Here is a 15,528-nt window from a genome sequence, read left to right on the forward strand (position 1 = left end):
AATGGGCCCGTAACCCTACCAGAGGGTCCTTACCCGCCAAGCAGTAACATTCAGAAATTGCCAAGATAATCCATCGAAACAAAGTCTGCTTAGTAACAGCTTGTCCCAAACGCCTTCCAGCGTAACCAATAAAGAGCTGATCGTCCACTCTGACCCGGGACATGCGTGAAATGTAGAAGCTTAAAGCTCTCCTAGGATCCAGCCTATGGAGCCTCTCCTCTTCCTTACCAGGATGTGGAGGAGGATAAAATGCCGGAAGAACAACCTTCTGGCTTAAATGAAATTCCGACACCACGTTTGGAAGAAAGGAAGGACAAACTCCAAGGACAACCCTGTCCTTATGAAACACAGTGAAGGGTGGCTTAATTGAAAGTGCCTGTAACTCACTCACTCTGCGAGCGGAAGTGACTGCAACTTAAAATACAGTTTTAAGGGTTAACAGTCTCAAAGGACAATAATGTAAAGGCTCAAATGGAGCACCCATTAGAAACTTGAGAACAAGGTTCAGATCCCAAACGGGCACCTGGAAAGGTGACGGAGGGAACACATTAGTGAGCCCTTTCAGAAACTGAGAAATTAAAGTGATTTTAAAATAAGAACACTCTCAGACGAGCGCTTGAATATAGACAGCGCCGCCAGGTAACCTTTAATGGTACCCACTTGCAGGCCCCTGTGGGCCAAAGAAAGCAAAAAAGAACTACAGGAATGTCACGTGAATCCACATTCTTAACCCTGCACCAGTCGCAGAACATTCTCCAACGGCAACGGTACAGGGACTTTGTTGCCGGCCGTCTGGCCGAAAGCAACACCTCCATCACGTCTTCAGGGAGGTCCCAATCCTTATACCTCAACCTTTCAGAAGCCAAGCGGGAAGGTTGAGGTATCTGACCTCTGGATGGAGAACCTGACCCCCCCCTCCCACATGAGAGCAGATCGTCTCGGTAGGGAAGACGACATGGAGGGCAGATGAACAAGTCGAGAAGGTCCGGGTACCACGTCCTCCGGGCCCATGCTGGAGCAATGAGGATCATCCAGGAACCGAACCTCCGTAACCTCCTCAGCACTTGCGGGATGACGGGGACTGGAGGAAACGCGTACAACAGTGGGAAGGACCACTCCACCAAGAACGTGTCTCCTAAGGCTCCTCTTGGAGGACATTCCCGCGAGCAAAACCGTTCGCACTTCCGCTTGACACTGGAGGCGAAGAGATCCACTTGAGGGGTCCCCCAAATGGCAAAGATCTCCAGGAGAATCTCCTGAGCCATCTCCCACCCGTGAGAGATCGCGCTCTGCCTGCTCAGAGCGTCCACCGTCTCGTTTTCGTCTACGGCCAGATGAACTGCCGAGATTGAAATTTCCTGCTGGATGGCCCAGAACCAGAGCTGCATCGCCTCCCTGCACAGAGGAAGTGACACTGCCCCCCCCCTTTTTGTTGAGGTAGTGCAATGCCACTGTGTTGTCCGTCAGGATCAGGACATTCTTTCCTTGCACAGTCGGCAGAAAAGCCTTCAGGGCAAGCCGGACGGCCCTCAGCTCCAACAGATTGATATGGAGTCTGGACTCCGCCAGAGACCAACGACCGCTGACTGTCAACTCGTTGGCATGAGCTCCCCATCCGTGAGGGATGCGTCCGTCGCGATCGTCACCTCCGGCCAGGGTAGCCAAAACGGAGCCCACTTCATCAGATTGCCTTCAACAGCCTACCACAGAAGGTCCTGGGCGACCGAGGGCGGCACCTAAACAGGGTCCGACATCCTGCCGGAGGACTGACCATTGCATCTTGAGATCCCACTGCAAAGATCGCATCTGCAGTCGGGCCTCTGGCACCAGAAGAATGCAGGATGCCATGAGGCCGAGCAACCTCAAGAACTTGAACGCCGCGAGACTCTGGGCGTGTTGAAACTTGTGCACCATCTGCTGAATGTGATGAGCCCTCACCTGGGGAGGGAAACACTGCCCCAGGGATGTGTCGAGCACTGCTCCGATGTACTGGAGCCGCTGTGTTGGCGTCAAGTGGGACTTCTTTAAATTGAGGGAGAAGCCCAGCCTGTGAAGGGAGTGGCAGGTGACGGACAGATGATCCAGGACTTGCTCCGAAGAGCGAGTCCTGATCAACCAATCGTACAGGTAGGGGTAGACGTGAATCCCCACTTCCTGAGATACGCTGCCACCACCACCATGAGCTTGCTGAAAACCCTCGGGCTGAGGTCAATCCGAACGGCAGGACCCGAAACTGAAAGTGCGAGTCGCCAACCGCGAACGTCAGATACTACTTGTGCTTGGGATGAATCGGTACATGAAAATAAGCGTCCTTGAGGTCGAGAGACACCAACCAGTCTTGAAGTTGAAGGGCCTGGAGGACCTGAGAGAGAGTAACCTTCTTGAACTTGTCCTTCCTGAGGAGTTTGTTCAAACCGTGCAAGTCCATGATGGGTCTCAATCCCCAGTCTTTCTTTGAAATCAAAAAATAAGGGAAATACCATCCCTTGTTCCTCTCCGCTATAGGCACCAGTTCTATAGCGCCTTTCTCCAGCAGGGATTGAATTTCCTGCGCAAGGAGCGGATCTGGACTTTTCAAAGGAAGATTCCCTGGTGGATTGTCGCGAGGCCTCTACCGGAAAGGAAGACAGTAGCCGTGGGCTATGATCTCCAGAACCCACACATCTGAAGTAATGGCACGCCATTCTACAAGATGCTGCGCCAGCCTTCCCCCAACCATGGGACATGACCTCATGACTGACCTGAGGCAGCTGCGGCAGTGCCTGAGGGCAAAGCGGCAACTGCCCAAGCAGCCTTGGCACCTCCAGTACCTTGCTTTCCACCTCTGGTACCCCTACGGTTGCCCCTTTGGCTCGCAGCTCCTCTCGACCTACCATAGGTGGAGTAATGACGAAAGGAACCTCCCCTCCATAGCTCTGCCCTAGGACGAAAAGGCAGAGGTTGGCGAACTGCAGCGCTTAACGATTTCGCCGCAGCTTTGGAGGTCTGCAACCTCTCAAGGCTCTCGTCAGCCTTGCCGCCAAAAAGATGTTCACCATCAAAGGGCATGTTGAGAAGCCGGCTCTGTACATCAGGAGCAAACCCTGACTTCCTCAACCACGCAAATCTGCGTATTACGGTGCTCGTCGCCATGGACCGGCTGACGCAATCCACCATGTCCAGACCCGATCGAACGGATTCACACATGGCATTCTTGCCATCCTGAACAAGAGCAAGAAAGCCATCCCGCTCATCTCCTTTGGGAATATGTTCAGCCGCTAACGAGACACAGTTCCACAGAGTATGAGTGAAACGAGACAAGGCACATATGGAGTTGGTTGCCTGTAAAGCCATACCCCCAGAAGAAAACACTTTCTTCGCCCAGCCATCAAAACGTTTGTCGTCCCTATCAGGAGGGATGGTAGGGTACGACGCCTGTTTATTCGGGGCCGTAGCCGTCTGCACCACCAAACTCCCCTGAGAAGGGTGTGTTGTCAAGTAGCTGGGGTCACTACTGGCTGGACGATATTTTCTCGGCAAAGACTTGCTCACTGCCGGGAGACTCTCCGGAGCAGACCAAGCCGCTGCCACCCTTTTCTGCAAAGCCGTATGGAATGGCAATATCGGGTCAGTTGGAGGACCTTGGTCAAGGATATCCGTCAGGTCATCCTGCAGAAAATCCACTGGGGGCGCAGACCACCTCAAGTATTCCATGACCCTCGACATAAGGCGCCGGTACAAGGACGCGGCGTGGGTGCCAGGCTCAGGCCTACCGAAGTCCACCTCCGGAGAGGTGTCCAAACCACTGGAGACGTGCAAAGACTGACACAGTTCTTCAAGCTGGCTATGACCAGACACAATCTCATCAGGCACCAAACCTTCTCCCTCCGAACTTTCCTCCACCTCAGAAATAAATTGCAGAGGCTAGAAATGGGGGGGGAATAAGGGACAAGGACATGTTTAGCCTTGCCCAGAGCCTTTCTAGGGGGCTCCACTGTGCCACGGGGAACCTCCGACAAAGCATCTTCGAAAGGCGTTGATGGAATTGGCGTTGTCGACTTCGACACAGGCCTCGAGGGCAGAGCCCGGAGCGTGTCCTTCGATGGCCTGGGCGCCGATGGCATCGACGACTTCCTCAGAGGCGGGGCTTCAAGAGAGTCCGTCGACGACCTCGGTGCCGATGTCTTCTTTGAAGACCTCACAGGCTCCGACGGTCTCGAGCTCATCAAGGACCGGGACCTGAAGCGGGCATGACTAGAACGATTCCCCTTGTCCGAGCGGGACCTTTCCCGCGAATCGTGCCAACCACCCGAGCCCAAAGGTGAACTAGTACGGTCACGACCGGCTCATCTCGGAAGCGCGGACGGACCGAAGCCCCGCGATTTAGCAATCGCCAACAACTCCGTACCAAAGGCCGCCGATTCGTCAGGTGTCATGGTAGGACTAGCAACCCACTGACGGGCGGCGTCCTCTGACGAGGACCAGGAAGGCGACCGATGACGGCGCTTCTGCGAGTGCCTCAAAGAGGCAGAGGAACGGCGGGACCTACTCTGGGACCGAGACCTCCCAGATCGACTACGACGATGCGGAGAGTCGCGCCTCGAATCGTCAGTCGAAAGCCCAGAGGACCTCGTCTTACGGGGCTTGGTCACCTTACCAACAGAAAGCTTCTTCTTACGCTCCCGCAAGGCTTTCGACGTAAGCGACTGGCAGTCCACACAATCATCCGTGGCGTGGTCCTCACCGAGGCACCAGAGGCAGGCGTCGTGCGAGTCCGTCAACGACATCTTGGACCCACAGTCCCGACACTTCTTAAAGCCCGGCCGCGGGGTGGAAGAAGACGAAGACATCATGGATATCTACACAAACGAACAGGTTCGAAGAACCGAAAGAATAATAACTCAGAAGAACCGAGGCGCACCGAGATCTCCGAAGTGAACACGTTCGCGGAAAAAACAGAACCGAGGCTACGGGCATCGTGCGTCCTATCCCGTGACGTCGGCTCAACGGAGGCCCTCGAGGACAGCGTATCGACGTCATCGACGCAGAAAGATTTTCCGAAGCAGCACAGCAGATTACTGTCATAGATATGGAATACGTCGGAGGACCCAATCCCCTCAAAACAGTGATTACTAGATGTATAACAGCACCCAAACTCCATAACATTTACCCTGCAACTGATTCAGAGTGGTCCAACTGTGGCTGGCTTTTGGTCAAAACGTATCCCTTAAAGTATGAGTGTCCAGTGGTGGTCAAATTCTGGGACATCAATATGGTTGAAATGAAGGCTCTCAGAAGTCCATAGCCCTTAAAAAGCTAGACAAGTAACTTCAGTTAAGCCAAAAAAAAAGAACCAAACTCCCATGACAAAATGACCAAGAAACAGATGCACAACTCCCAAGTCCTGTAAGCACTTCATTGGATCACAGTGATCTTCACGATCTTGTTCAAGGTTATGTCATCACACAATGATCACAAATGCCCAAACTCTTTTGCCAACCTATATGCACCTACCAGAACCCCTTCAACCCCTTCATGCTGACTCGAACAGCCATATCCACGTGGGTACCGTGAAGAAAATCAATACCTGCAAAGACTGCTCTTATTTGTGTTCTCAAAAGTGGAGAAGGCTCACAAGAACTTCTGTATTAAGCTGATCTAGATTTCATTCAGTACAGCACTGAAGACCTACCTCTTCTAGGCATTCCAATAAGATCACTCCATTACCCAGCTACCGTAGGTCAGTTGAATCATTTAAGGACTGCCTTTGGCTTTTTATGGCCTTCCCTCAGTCTCAGCACTGCTATCATCTGATCTCGTTCCCGAGTTTTCCAATTCCAAGTATTCATAGAGTATGCCTTGAGGGATTTGCACTTACAAGGCTTGCGTGCCTCGACAAGATTTTTATGGTCTTCAAAAGTTCTCAGGTTTCCAAGAATGCAATTTCAAGATAGATATGGTTGGTTAACCTCTTTACTACTGCCATCCTCCCCTTCTTTACCTTTTTGTTCTGAAGTGGGGTATTATGGAACCATTATAAATGAATGAGTGCCTCTTGCCCCACTAACGATATTACTCGACACTGGGGTAGAGACCTCACTGGAAAGCAGAACATGTGTGGAGCTTGCTCTTGGTACTGGCAAAAAGGCAAACTGTCCTTGACTGGAGACTGTGGTACTGGACTCCAATAGATGTGTAGGAACAGGTGCTAATCATAGTGTCTCAACACTGAAGAAAGTTTGGAAAGTTATCACACCCCATGTAAAGGCCTGCAACTGGAAGTCTAGAATTCGGGGCATACCAAATAAGTTAAGAGTATGTGGTGATTGCTCTTTGCATAGTACAGGTAATGGAAGCGCACCTAAAGAAAAGTATCATTCCAGTTAAAGCTGATGCTACAATGCGTATAGAAGAGCAATTCATCCCATTGTCCAGCTATAATGCTCAAACTATATGTGTAATCCTTTCTAATCTAAATAAAGATATGGATGCTAAACTGTAATCAGTTTTAAGAGCAATGATCAATTCAGATTGTCATTACTAATGCATTCTAGTAGCTGATGTGTATGTTGTATGTAATGAAATGTTCTACAAATCAATTAAAAAAAGGAAAAAGTTAACAAGGAAGGATAAATAAAATGTTACATAGCAAATTTAAGTGAAAATGTGTCGCCTACACAGCATCTTGTCCATAAAAAAGGAACTTGCAAACAATTATTGTCTAAAAGTTTAAAGGCAGAAAGGAAGAGACACTTAGCACCAACTTTCATGCATTGGAGTCATTACTTCAGGTTGCCAATGCTGCAAAACTGCACATGAGACTTCAAGGAGGGGTCTGTGCTCAGGCAGTAAGAAAAATACACCTCCAAAAGAAAAGCCATATAGGTTCACACTTACTCTCCCTTCATTTTCCCATTGGTGTAAGCCGCTTTCCACATGTGACCCTGCAGTTGTTTTAATGCCGTGGTCTTTCTGTCCTGGGACATCTGCCAATGGACATTTTTCACCACTGCTTGGATCACTTGCTCCACATCTCCTCCTCCATCCACAGGGCTTTGGGGAATAGGCACCGCTCCATCAAGTGGCACATCTTCCTCTGCCTTATCATAAGAAAACAAGGTCATTAGACTACAACCATCACCACCAACAAAAACATACTTTTGCTAAGAAGCATTTAAACAAGGATATTGAAAACATTACAGTACGTCAAAGAAACATCATGTAAATGTAATCTCTCCATTTATGATTAGTATATTTAGCACTTCAAGATCTTTCCCACCTCACTTGGGTGATGGTACTGACCAACTGGACTCTGGAATTCTATTATCAGCTTTGTTTGGATCTTCAGGTTTTAGCTCAACCAGCCTTTGGGCCAAGGTCCACAAGGCATTCAACTAGACTAGTCCCGATATCCTCGCTTCACACTGGCTTTGACTTACACTTCTTAGCACCCCTTCCAGCTTTTGGCTTGGCCAATGCTGGGTTTCCTCACAAGACCACCACCACGTTCTCCTGCCTTCCTCCTCCTCCTCCTCCTCCTCTTATGGTCCACTACCCTTTTCCCTTCTCCAACATCTTCTCTACCCATTTCTCCCTCTGGTCTTGCCCTTACCCACTTGTTCATCTACATTTTCTTGCTTGCTCTATACTGCTCACTCACTCTTTTGCTCCAACTGGTATGCTCTCCCCAAATCCTGGCCCCTTTTTATACTCTGGGCATTTATGAAATGTTCACAATAATGGTTTGAGCAGGGATACCTGTGTGGGCTTAGTGCTCAGGCCTAGGGTTTGGGTGTGCTGTTGGTCTGGTGCTTAGGAGTAGTTGGGGACCTCCTGTGGCTCAGCAGGCTTGCCTTACAAAAGGGGAAGACACCATTCTGGAACCAAGCAGCCTTGCCATCGTGGCCGCCTGATTTGGACCATGACCTTCCTCCATCTTGCATGGGTAATGTCCCCTCTGGTTCGCAGTCCCAGCCACCACAACTGTCCCTGAACTTATGGGATATGTATGGTCTTCAGGCTCGTGCATGTAATTTCTTCCTTCACCTGCTGCCTGCTCATTGGCTGAAATCGCAAACCACATACTTGGGTGGCCTGAATCGCCAATTAAACACTGTTCTACTTCTTTCCCAGGGAGCATGTTACCACAATTAAAGCAGAGCCTGGGAACAGGAAGAGGGTTTGGGGATTTATTTATTTTATTTATTACATTTGGATACACGCCCAAATGGGTATCACGGCGTAAATTACATATATCTTTGTTAGCAAGTTGAGGTTGCACACATCTTTGTTGATAGATGGGAAACATATCTTAGTTATCATGACAGGTTACATATATTTTAGTACAGCAGTATAGCAGGTATAAATCTAATGAAAGCCATAGCAATACTCGAGTATTGCTAGAATTTGCCGTCTGGGGTAGGAGCTATATGAGAGAATATTAGTACTTGTTGAACAACCAGGTTTTGAGTTGTTTTTTTAACTTGGGTAGCGATGTTTCATTGGATAGGTGGGGTGGGAGAGAGTTCCAGATGCAGGGTGCTGCGATGGTGAAGCTAGAATTACCTGTTCTTGTGGCGGTAAAGCGGGGAATGTGCAGTTGGATATTAGCGTTGGATCTAAGGGATCTCTATGTGGTTTTGTGTGCAATGCAGTTGTTGAGGTAGGTAGGGGCCGTGTCTGACAGGCATTTGTGCGTGATGGTGAGCGTTTTATGCTGTGTAATTCACCTCCGAGGTTGGCATCACAAAGTGGGTGGCCTATTCTGTCCCTCAGAGACCCCCTCAAAGCACTGGGACTTTGTAACAGCGGCATACACCAAGTTTGCTGCGTTGGCAGAAATGTCGCCATCCCTAGTCATGCCTCGTCCAATGCAGAAGTATACCAGGACTGGACAAATTGGGTGTTTTGGCAGAACTAAAAGGCATGACCGCCTGAAAAGCGTTGGTTTGAAGGGTTGCCCAGGACAATGCCAGTGTTTTACGGTTCATTCAAAAGCTTCCAATTATCAACCTTCAGTTTTGCGAAAATGGGGTATACCACAGTTGTTATTTTATTTATATTGCGCTCGTACACAAGTGTTTCAGAGTGCAACGAGGCAAGGGAGGGGAACAAGGGAGTACGAAACAACGATCTTACTAGGCCCAGTGACATTGAGAACGCTAAAGTGCATGGGAGAGGGAAAGGGGAAAGTGCAAGGGAGAGGGGAGAAGTGGAAAGTGCTGAACCAAGAATATAGATATTACAGATAAATAATAAAAGCAACGAAAAAAAACAGCAAAAATGGCAAGTGCACAATGGGAGTATTAACCACTCCTTCACTCTGGCAACAGAAAAAAAAACTGGGGGCGCTAGAGAGCCGTCAGCCAAGATGGCAGCTTAACTGCAAAGCTTACAGCTGGTTAGTGTGCGGTGGAAGCCTCTGTACAGCCTTGTTGAGGAGCTGTGCCTGTGAGGACTCCCTGGGCCCACACCCCGATCTCATGCTGTGCCTGTGAGGAGGAGGAGGGTGAGGGGGTGCAGGCCGTGCAACAGTGACACACTTATCAGCTTGGAGGAAGCTGGGGCAACAAGAGCACAGCGCTCGTCTCGCAGCCATGACGTTGCTGCTGGAGGAGGGGGCAGTCCCTCTCAACCCTCAATGGAGTCAGATGCCATAGCCCCAGGGAGGGGGGCCTGAGCAACGCCCGTTAGTGCCGCTGGCTGGGAATGGAGGCCTGACTACCTCTCAAGGGGCAGCTGATGGGCCTGGTGTCGACGGTGTGGGTAGAGGTATACTCCCTGCTGGTGAAGTGCTCCACTAAGCTGTTGTGCTGCCTGTGTGGAACCCAGCCCTGCTGGATGTAACGCACCAGGTTCGGCTGCCTCCAGGAGTGGTGGTTGGTGAGCCTGGAGACAAGGCGTGTTCCTTCCTAGTGGGGCTTCCAGGGGACAGAAGACAAAACTGCTGGAAGCTAGCACAAATAACACTTCAGGCCGAAGGTCCTGAGGAGCGTTGGTGAGGCGGGTGCACATGGCCCCATGCATAACAGGCACTCAGGGGCCCCCAGTTGACTAGGCGCTTGATCTCTGGGTTGACGGGTCCGCACTGGTGCAGGGTGGGGTGGGGGAGTTGACCCTATGCGTTCCACATTCAAGGCCAAGGGGGGCCGAAAACAAACAAAACTGACCTTCTCCAACAAACCGCAGATGCCTGTGGCAATGCAGGGCTAGGTGGTGGGCAGTCTGGAGGCCTCGCCGTCCGGTATACGACTCGACTGATGCCTCCCTCCTCTCTGCTCCCTCCGCCAGAGCCCAAGAAGGGTGCCATTATCCGACTGTGCGATACTGCCGGCTTAAGTGAAGGCTAGGTTTGACTGTCAATTGCAAGCTGGACAACTTCGTCTTTAAGATGGAGAGGATGCAGCAGCGTATTGACAAAGAAAGCGGTCGTATATCAAACAGAGAACCGAATAGGCATTGTGGAAGATGAGGGTGCTGACCCATACCCAATTCCAGGCACTAAGTAGGGAGATGAAGGTAGCCCAAGCTATAAACAATGAACTGGAAGCAAGGTACCACAGATTCAACATCTGCCTCCTTGGCCTCCCGAGGCGTTCTCATCGCCCAAACATGGAGACCCTCATTGAGAGCTTCATTAGGGAACTGTTGCAGGATCCCACGCTCTCAACGCAATTCCTGGTGGAAAGGGCAAAGATCTCTGTTATTGCCCACCTGCTAAATTACACGGACAGAGACTCAATACTTCGTCGTGTACAGGAGCTGGGACAACTGAATTAACAAAGAGCGTGGATTTCGTTTTACCAATAGTGGTCACACAGAAAGCCAGTCAATCATTCTGCTCCGCAAAACAAAGCCCGCGGGAGAGAGGACTAAAATCGGCCATGCTCTTTCCCTCAAAGCCGACAGTCGTATACAAGGGCCAAACTTTTTTTTACCAACCCAGAAGAGGTGGCCACAATCCTGAACACACTGCCGAGAACCTAAACTCCGGGAAGGGTCCAAGGGCCAAAGATACTTTGTGGTCAGAGGGCCTGTGTGCCTGATGTCAGTTTTATGCCTACTACCTTTAATGCATATGTGTGTGGGAGAGTTGTACACCGTTTCTGGTGATTATTCTTATATGTTCTTAATGCTCTTCCACTGGTTAGTGGCGGGGAAATTGAAGTAAACGATTAGGAATGTAAACGATTAGGAATGTAAACGATCAGTACTGCAAAATATTTGTCTGGGTCCAGGCGACCTACTAGTGTGGAGGAAGATCAGCATGGAGGTTCCCAGAAGGGGCGGGTGCCGGCAAGTCCGTTAGCGGGATGTTGTGAGGGTTCACACATTGAGTTGGGGTTTGGTAGTTCGGGGCAGGGGGTGGGGTCCCCTTAAGGAGGCCCAGGGGCTAGAGGGTAGTCCATGGTCAATCAGGCCTACCTCAACAAAGCTAGAATGTAAGAGGCCTGAATAACGTGATCAAGGCCAGGAAGATCCAGGCATACTGGAGCGGCAAAGGTTCAAGATTTTTCTTCCAGTCTCATTTGGTGGGTACTGGTAACAAGAGTTTTGCGAATGCCTCGGGCTCACTTTGTTGGTGTACGCCATTCTCCTCCAACTCCCACAGGGTAGTTACTCTGCTACATATGTCACTACCCGATTACAGTCTCTCGGCAAAAGGTAGAGCCCCAGCAGCCATTAGGTTATAGTCTGGGGGAAGGGGGTGTTGGCGGGATGAGGTTAACATTGGTGAATAAATATGCACCTAACATTGATGATCCCCAGTTATTTCGTAACCTCATGGATGCATGCTTACAGTATCTGGGGTACCATATTGTCTGGGCAGGGGACTTCAACATAATTTTAGATACTTCCAAGGATAGATCTTGCTTGGCACCCAGGTTTGTCTCTTAGGCGGCTCAGGAGATCCACAGGAGCGTGGAGCAACTCTCGCTGATCGAACTTTAGCGCACACCGCATCCGGAGGCTAGGGAATACTCTTTTCACCCTTCAATGCACAACATGCACTCAAGAATAGATTTGCTCCTAATCCTCAGGGAATTGGTTCCCCAAATGGCAAGTTGCAAGCTGCTTCCCAGAACATGTTCTGACCATTCCCCATTGAAGTGGAACATTTCCCTTGGCCCAGAGTACAACTGCCACCCGCCCTAATGCTTTAAGGCAACAACATTACTGGACACAGCCTATAAAAGTGAGCTGGGCAAGGCCATGGACTCCTTATTCAAAATGAAGTGGGGAACGACCCCCAACAAAGATGTGACCTGGGAAGCATTTAAAGTGCATATTAGGGGTATCTCCCTCGGCCTGGAAGGGGACCTCTTGAAATTCCTAAGGAGGGAACTGGCATCCTTGGAGCTTGAAATTAAAGGCTTAGAAACTCACCGGCCCGTGCTAAGGACAACGCACTACTTTCCCCTCTGAAATCCAAGGTGGATCAATTTCGGGAAGCTGCGGACAAGGACAAGTTTCCCAGCGGCCCAATCCAGGAACGTAGATATGCAGAAGGGGGATCATCTTGGTCGAGCATTGGTCTGGGTGAGAAGGGGTGGTCGGATATTGGTGCCTTGAGGGATTCGACTGGAGTGCTGCAAACAAAGGGAGAAAAGGTGGGGGAGGCACTGCACAAGTAATACTCTGTGCCGTCACAACAAAGTCAAGAGAGGAAATCTCTGCTTACCTGCAGGAGATTCCTATTCCAAAGTTGAACTGAGCTGCTCTGGAGGAACTTAATTCCCATACAACAAGCCAAGAAATTCTGGAGGATATGTCAGCAATGCCCTCCTCGAAGGCCTCAGGGTCGGATAGCCTGAGTGCAGAATTTAATAAAGAATTTGGCTCTAAACTGGCCAGTTTTCTAGTTAAAGTGTGGGGGGAGGACATGGACGCCAGTCGGCTCCCTAAACCAATGAACGAAGCTCTTATCTCTTTGCTATTAAAACCTTACAAATACCCAACATTGTGTGGTTCATATAGGTCTAATTCCCTACTTAATTTGGGCACAAAAATCTTCGCTAAAATGATTACCAGCCACCTCGTTAAGCACATATCTTCAGTGATTCATGGGGACCAATCGGGATTTCTCCCCAGCAGATCCACAGCCCTGAACCTGGGAAGGTTATTTGCAGTACTGGCACAGGTTGGCCCAAACGATTGCCTGCTTTACGCTGCTCCCTCTGCTTGTGTGCTTTCAGAGGGACGCTGCTTCGGCAGATTCACCCTAGGCAAGGTTGCCCCTTGTCGTCGCTGCTATTCGCAATTGCAATGGAGCTTTTGGCCATCAGGTTTAGACAGCAGCACATTCACAGGGGTCTAGCATTAGGGGGCCAGATGGAACTCATATCCCTCTATGCAGATGGTGTGCTCTTATATAGGAAGGAGCCGCAAGACAATGTCCCCCCTCTCACTCAGAAGATTGCATATCAACTGGACTAAGCCCATCCTCGTTCCCCTAGCGGATGGTGCCCTTATGCCAGACAACCTGGGGGAGTACAGATGGGAACCTCAACAGGTGAAATATCTTGGTATCACGGCAAACAGGGCCCGTTTTTCATTGCTACTCCAAAATGACGTTACTCTGCTAGACCTAGTGGAAAGTAAACTTGCCAGAAGGTGTAGTCATCTGTCTGGGGTAAGGTCTCTCTTGCCAAGATGCTAACACTTCCAAAATTCCTCTATTTCCTAAACATTCCTGTCTACCTAGACAGAGTCTTCTTCACTGGCTAGAGATCTCTGTTAATACAGCTGGAGCTGTATTATCTGGCGGCTCAGGTGTATTTCGTGACATACTGGATGCCGGACTCCCCACTGTACCCATATGTTAGGACTGAACGCAAATTCAGTCTCTATTGATGTCACCAGGGGACAGTGACCCCAGCATGTCCGATGCTGTGAGATGTTCGGTGAATGCATGGGTTAGGATCCATAAAAATATAAACCTGGTCTTTCCCTACGTGCTGGAAATTAACCTACGGGGCATAGGTGATCTCAAGCAGACATGCGACGGTTAGCTTAAAAAACCTGGGGAGGGGGAGCTTGGTAGTCAGCACCTTGGGGATATGCGGTTGGCAGGCATGTTTGTCTCTAGGAAGCTATTGGTAGCTAATGTGGGGGAAGGACTTCCGTCTGCAGTTCAAGTATTTCCGGATGAGGGGGGTATTTTGCAAGTGGTGCCCTGTGTTCCCGGTGGAACCATAGTCATCCCTATTCCTATTGTTACAGCTCATCTGCACCTGGTTGGGTGTGCAAGGGTTGTCTCCACTCCTCTTTGTACAGGATGGTCCATGAACCGTCCCATCTGCTGCCCACACCGGCTAAACTTAGGTGGGAGGGGGCTACCAGGTTCCCATAGAGGAACACGAAGCATAAGCTTATCCACTTTAAAATACTGCCTCAAGCTTATATCTCACCAGCCTATCAACTTAAACCGGACCCCTCTGGTGGGGGAAGGTATCCCAAGTGCCGGTGACAAGGGGCCGATTGTTTTCATTTCATCAAATATCACGAGGGTTTTAGATGGACGGGCATAGGTTATTATAGTATGCTTCAGTTTCCTGGCACCATACCACATCCCTTAACAAGACTGCCTTCGTAGGTGCTGCGGGTATGGTGCCAGGAAACTGAAGCATACTATAGTAACCTATGCCCGTCCAGCTAAAACCGTTGTGATATTTGGGTGCCCTTCAGAGGGTACTTGCTGGAGATCTCGGACCACTCAATGTAACTGTGCTCTGTCGTCTAAATAAACTGGCCTTTTTTTTCTTTTTTTTTTTTAATTCCAAAGGGGAACCTTGGCACACTTCAGCTGTTGCTGGGATGGGTTTGAGTGGGAGGCAGAGGGTGAGAGGGGATAGGGGAAACGTCCTTTAAGTAGGAAATCGAGGCCAATGATGGTACCAAATACCTTGCTGACAATTCTTGACCATAAGGCCTCTGAGCAAACTGCACTGGGGGAATGAATACATTTCACAAAAAACAAAAACGTCTTGTTTCTCAATTTGGGACATTCTACAATTCTGCTTTCCTTGTGGGATTCTTACACAAAGGCTGAAAACGTCAATAGTATGTAGCAGAATAAAACTATTTTAGGAGCCATGACCATATCCAGGTGACGGAATTTTAAATCATGTGAGATTGAAGGACAGGCAGAGCATCCACATAGGTTTTTGTAATCCTAGCTTCATGGGACTATCCCAGTTTCTTATATTTTCCAGTTCCTTAAATGTCTCGATTATGTACCCAGGATTTCCCATTAACACCAGTTTGTCCAAGTGCAAGCTCTGCAATAATTATTATGGTATTTATTGAGCGCGGACTGTGAGAAACCTGACGGGGTCGCTCTGGCTAGTCCCTGGGGATCTGTTGTCCAGCTGGCCAGGACACGGCCCTCGCTATTGGATCCAGTTCCTGGGGGTGGACCAGTGAGGAGGATCACCTGGCTGGGAGGTCCTCGGGGAGTGGAACACCGATGGGGGAAGACAAGGTATCCCCCTTCCTTTAACACTTTCCCCCATCCTTTCTCACAGGACGCTCCAAACCACTGCCTAT

The 15,528-nt window shown here is 49.8% G+C and overlaps 1 protein-coding gene across 2 annotated transcripts in view; it reads right to left on the reverse strand.

Moving 5' to 3' along the window:
- The window catches only part of ENOPH1 (enolase-phosphatase 1), a 465,841-nt gene that overhangs the window by 295,880 nt on the left and 154,433 nt on the right, over positions 1-15,528 (reverse strand). For both annotated transcript variants that reach the window (XM_069626148.1, XM_069626149.1), the window contains one exon: positions 6,877-7,079. In XM_069626148.1, the coding sequence (XP_069482249.1) occupies positions 6,877-7,079 (203 nt within the window). The remainder of the gene's footprint in view (positions 1-6,876; positions 7,080-15,528) is intronic.

Source organism: Ambystoma mexicanum, chromosome 6p, assembly GCF_040938575.1.
Source record: "Ambystoma mexicanum isolate Mex_15411 chromosome 6p, UKY_AmexF1_1, whole genome shotgun sequence".
NCBI lineage: Eukaryota > Metazoa > Chordata > Amphibia > Caudata > Ambystomatidae > Ambystoma > Ambystoma mexicanum.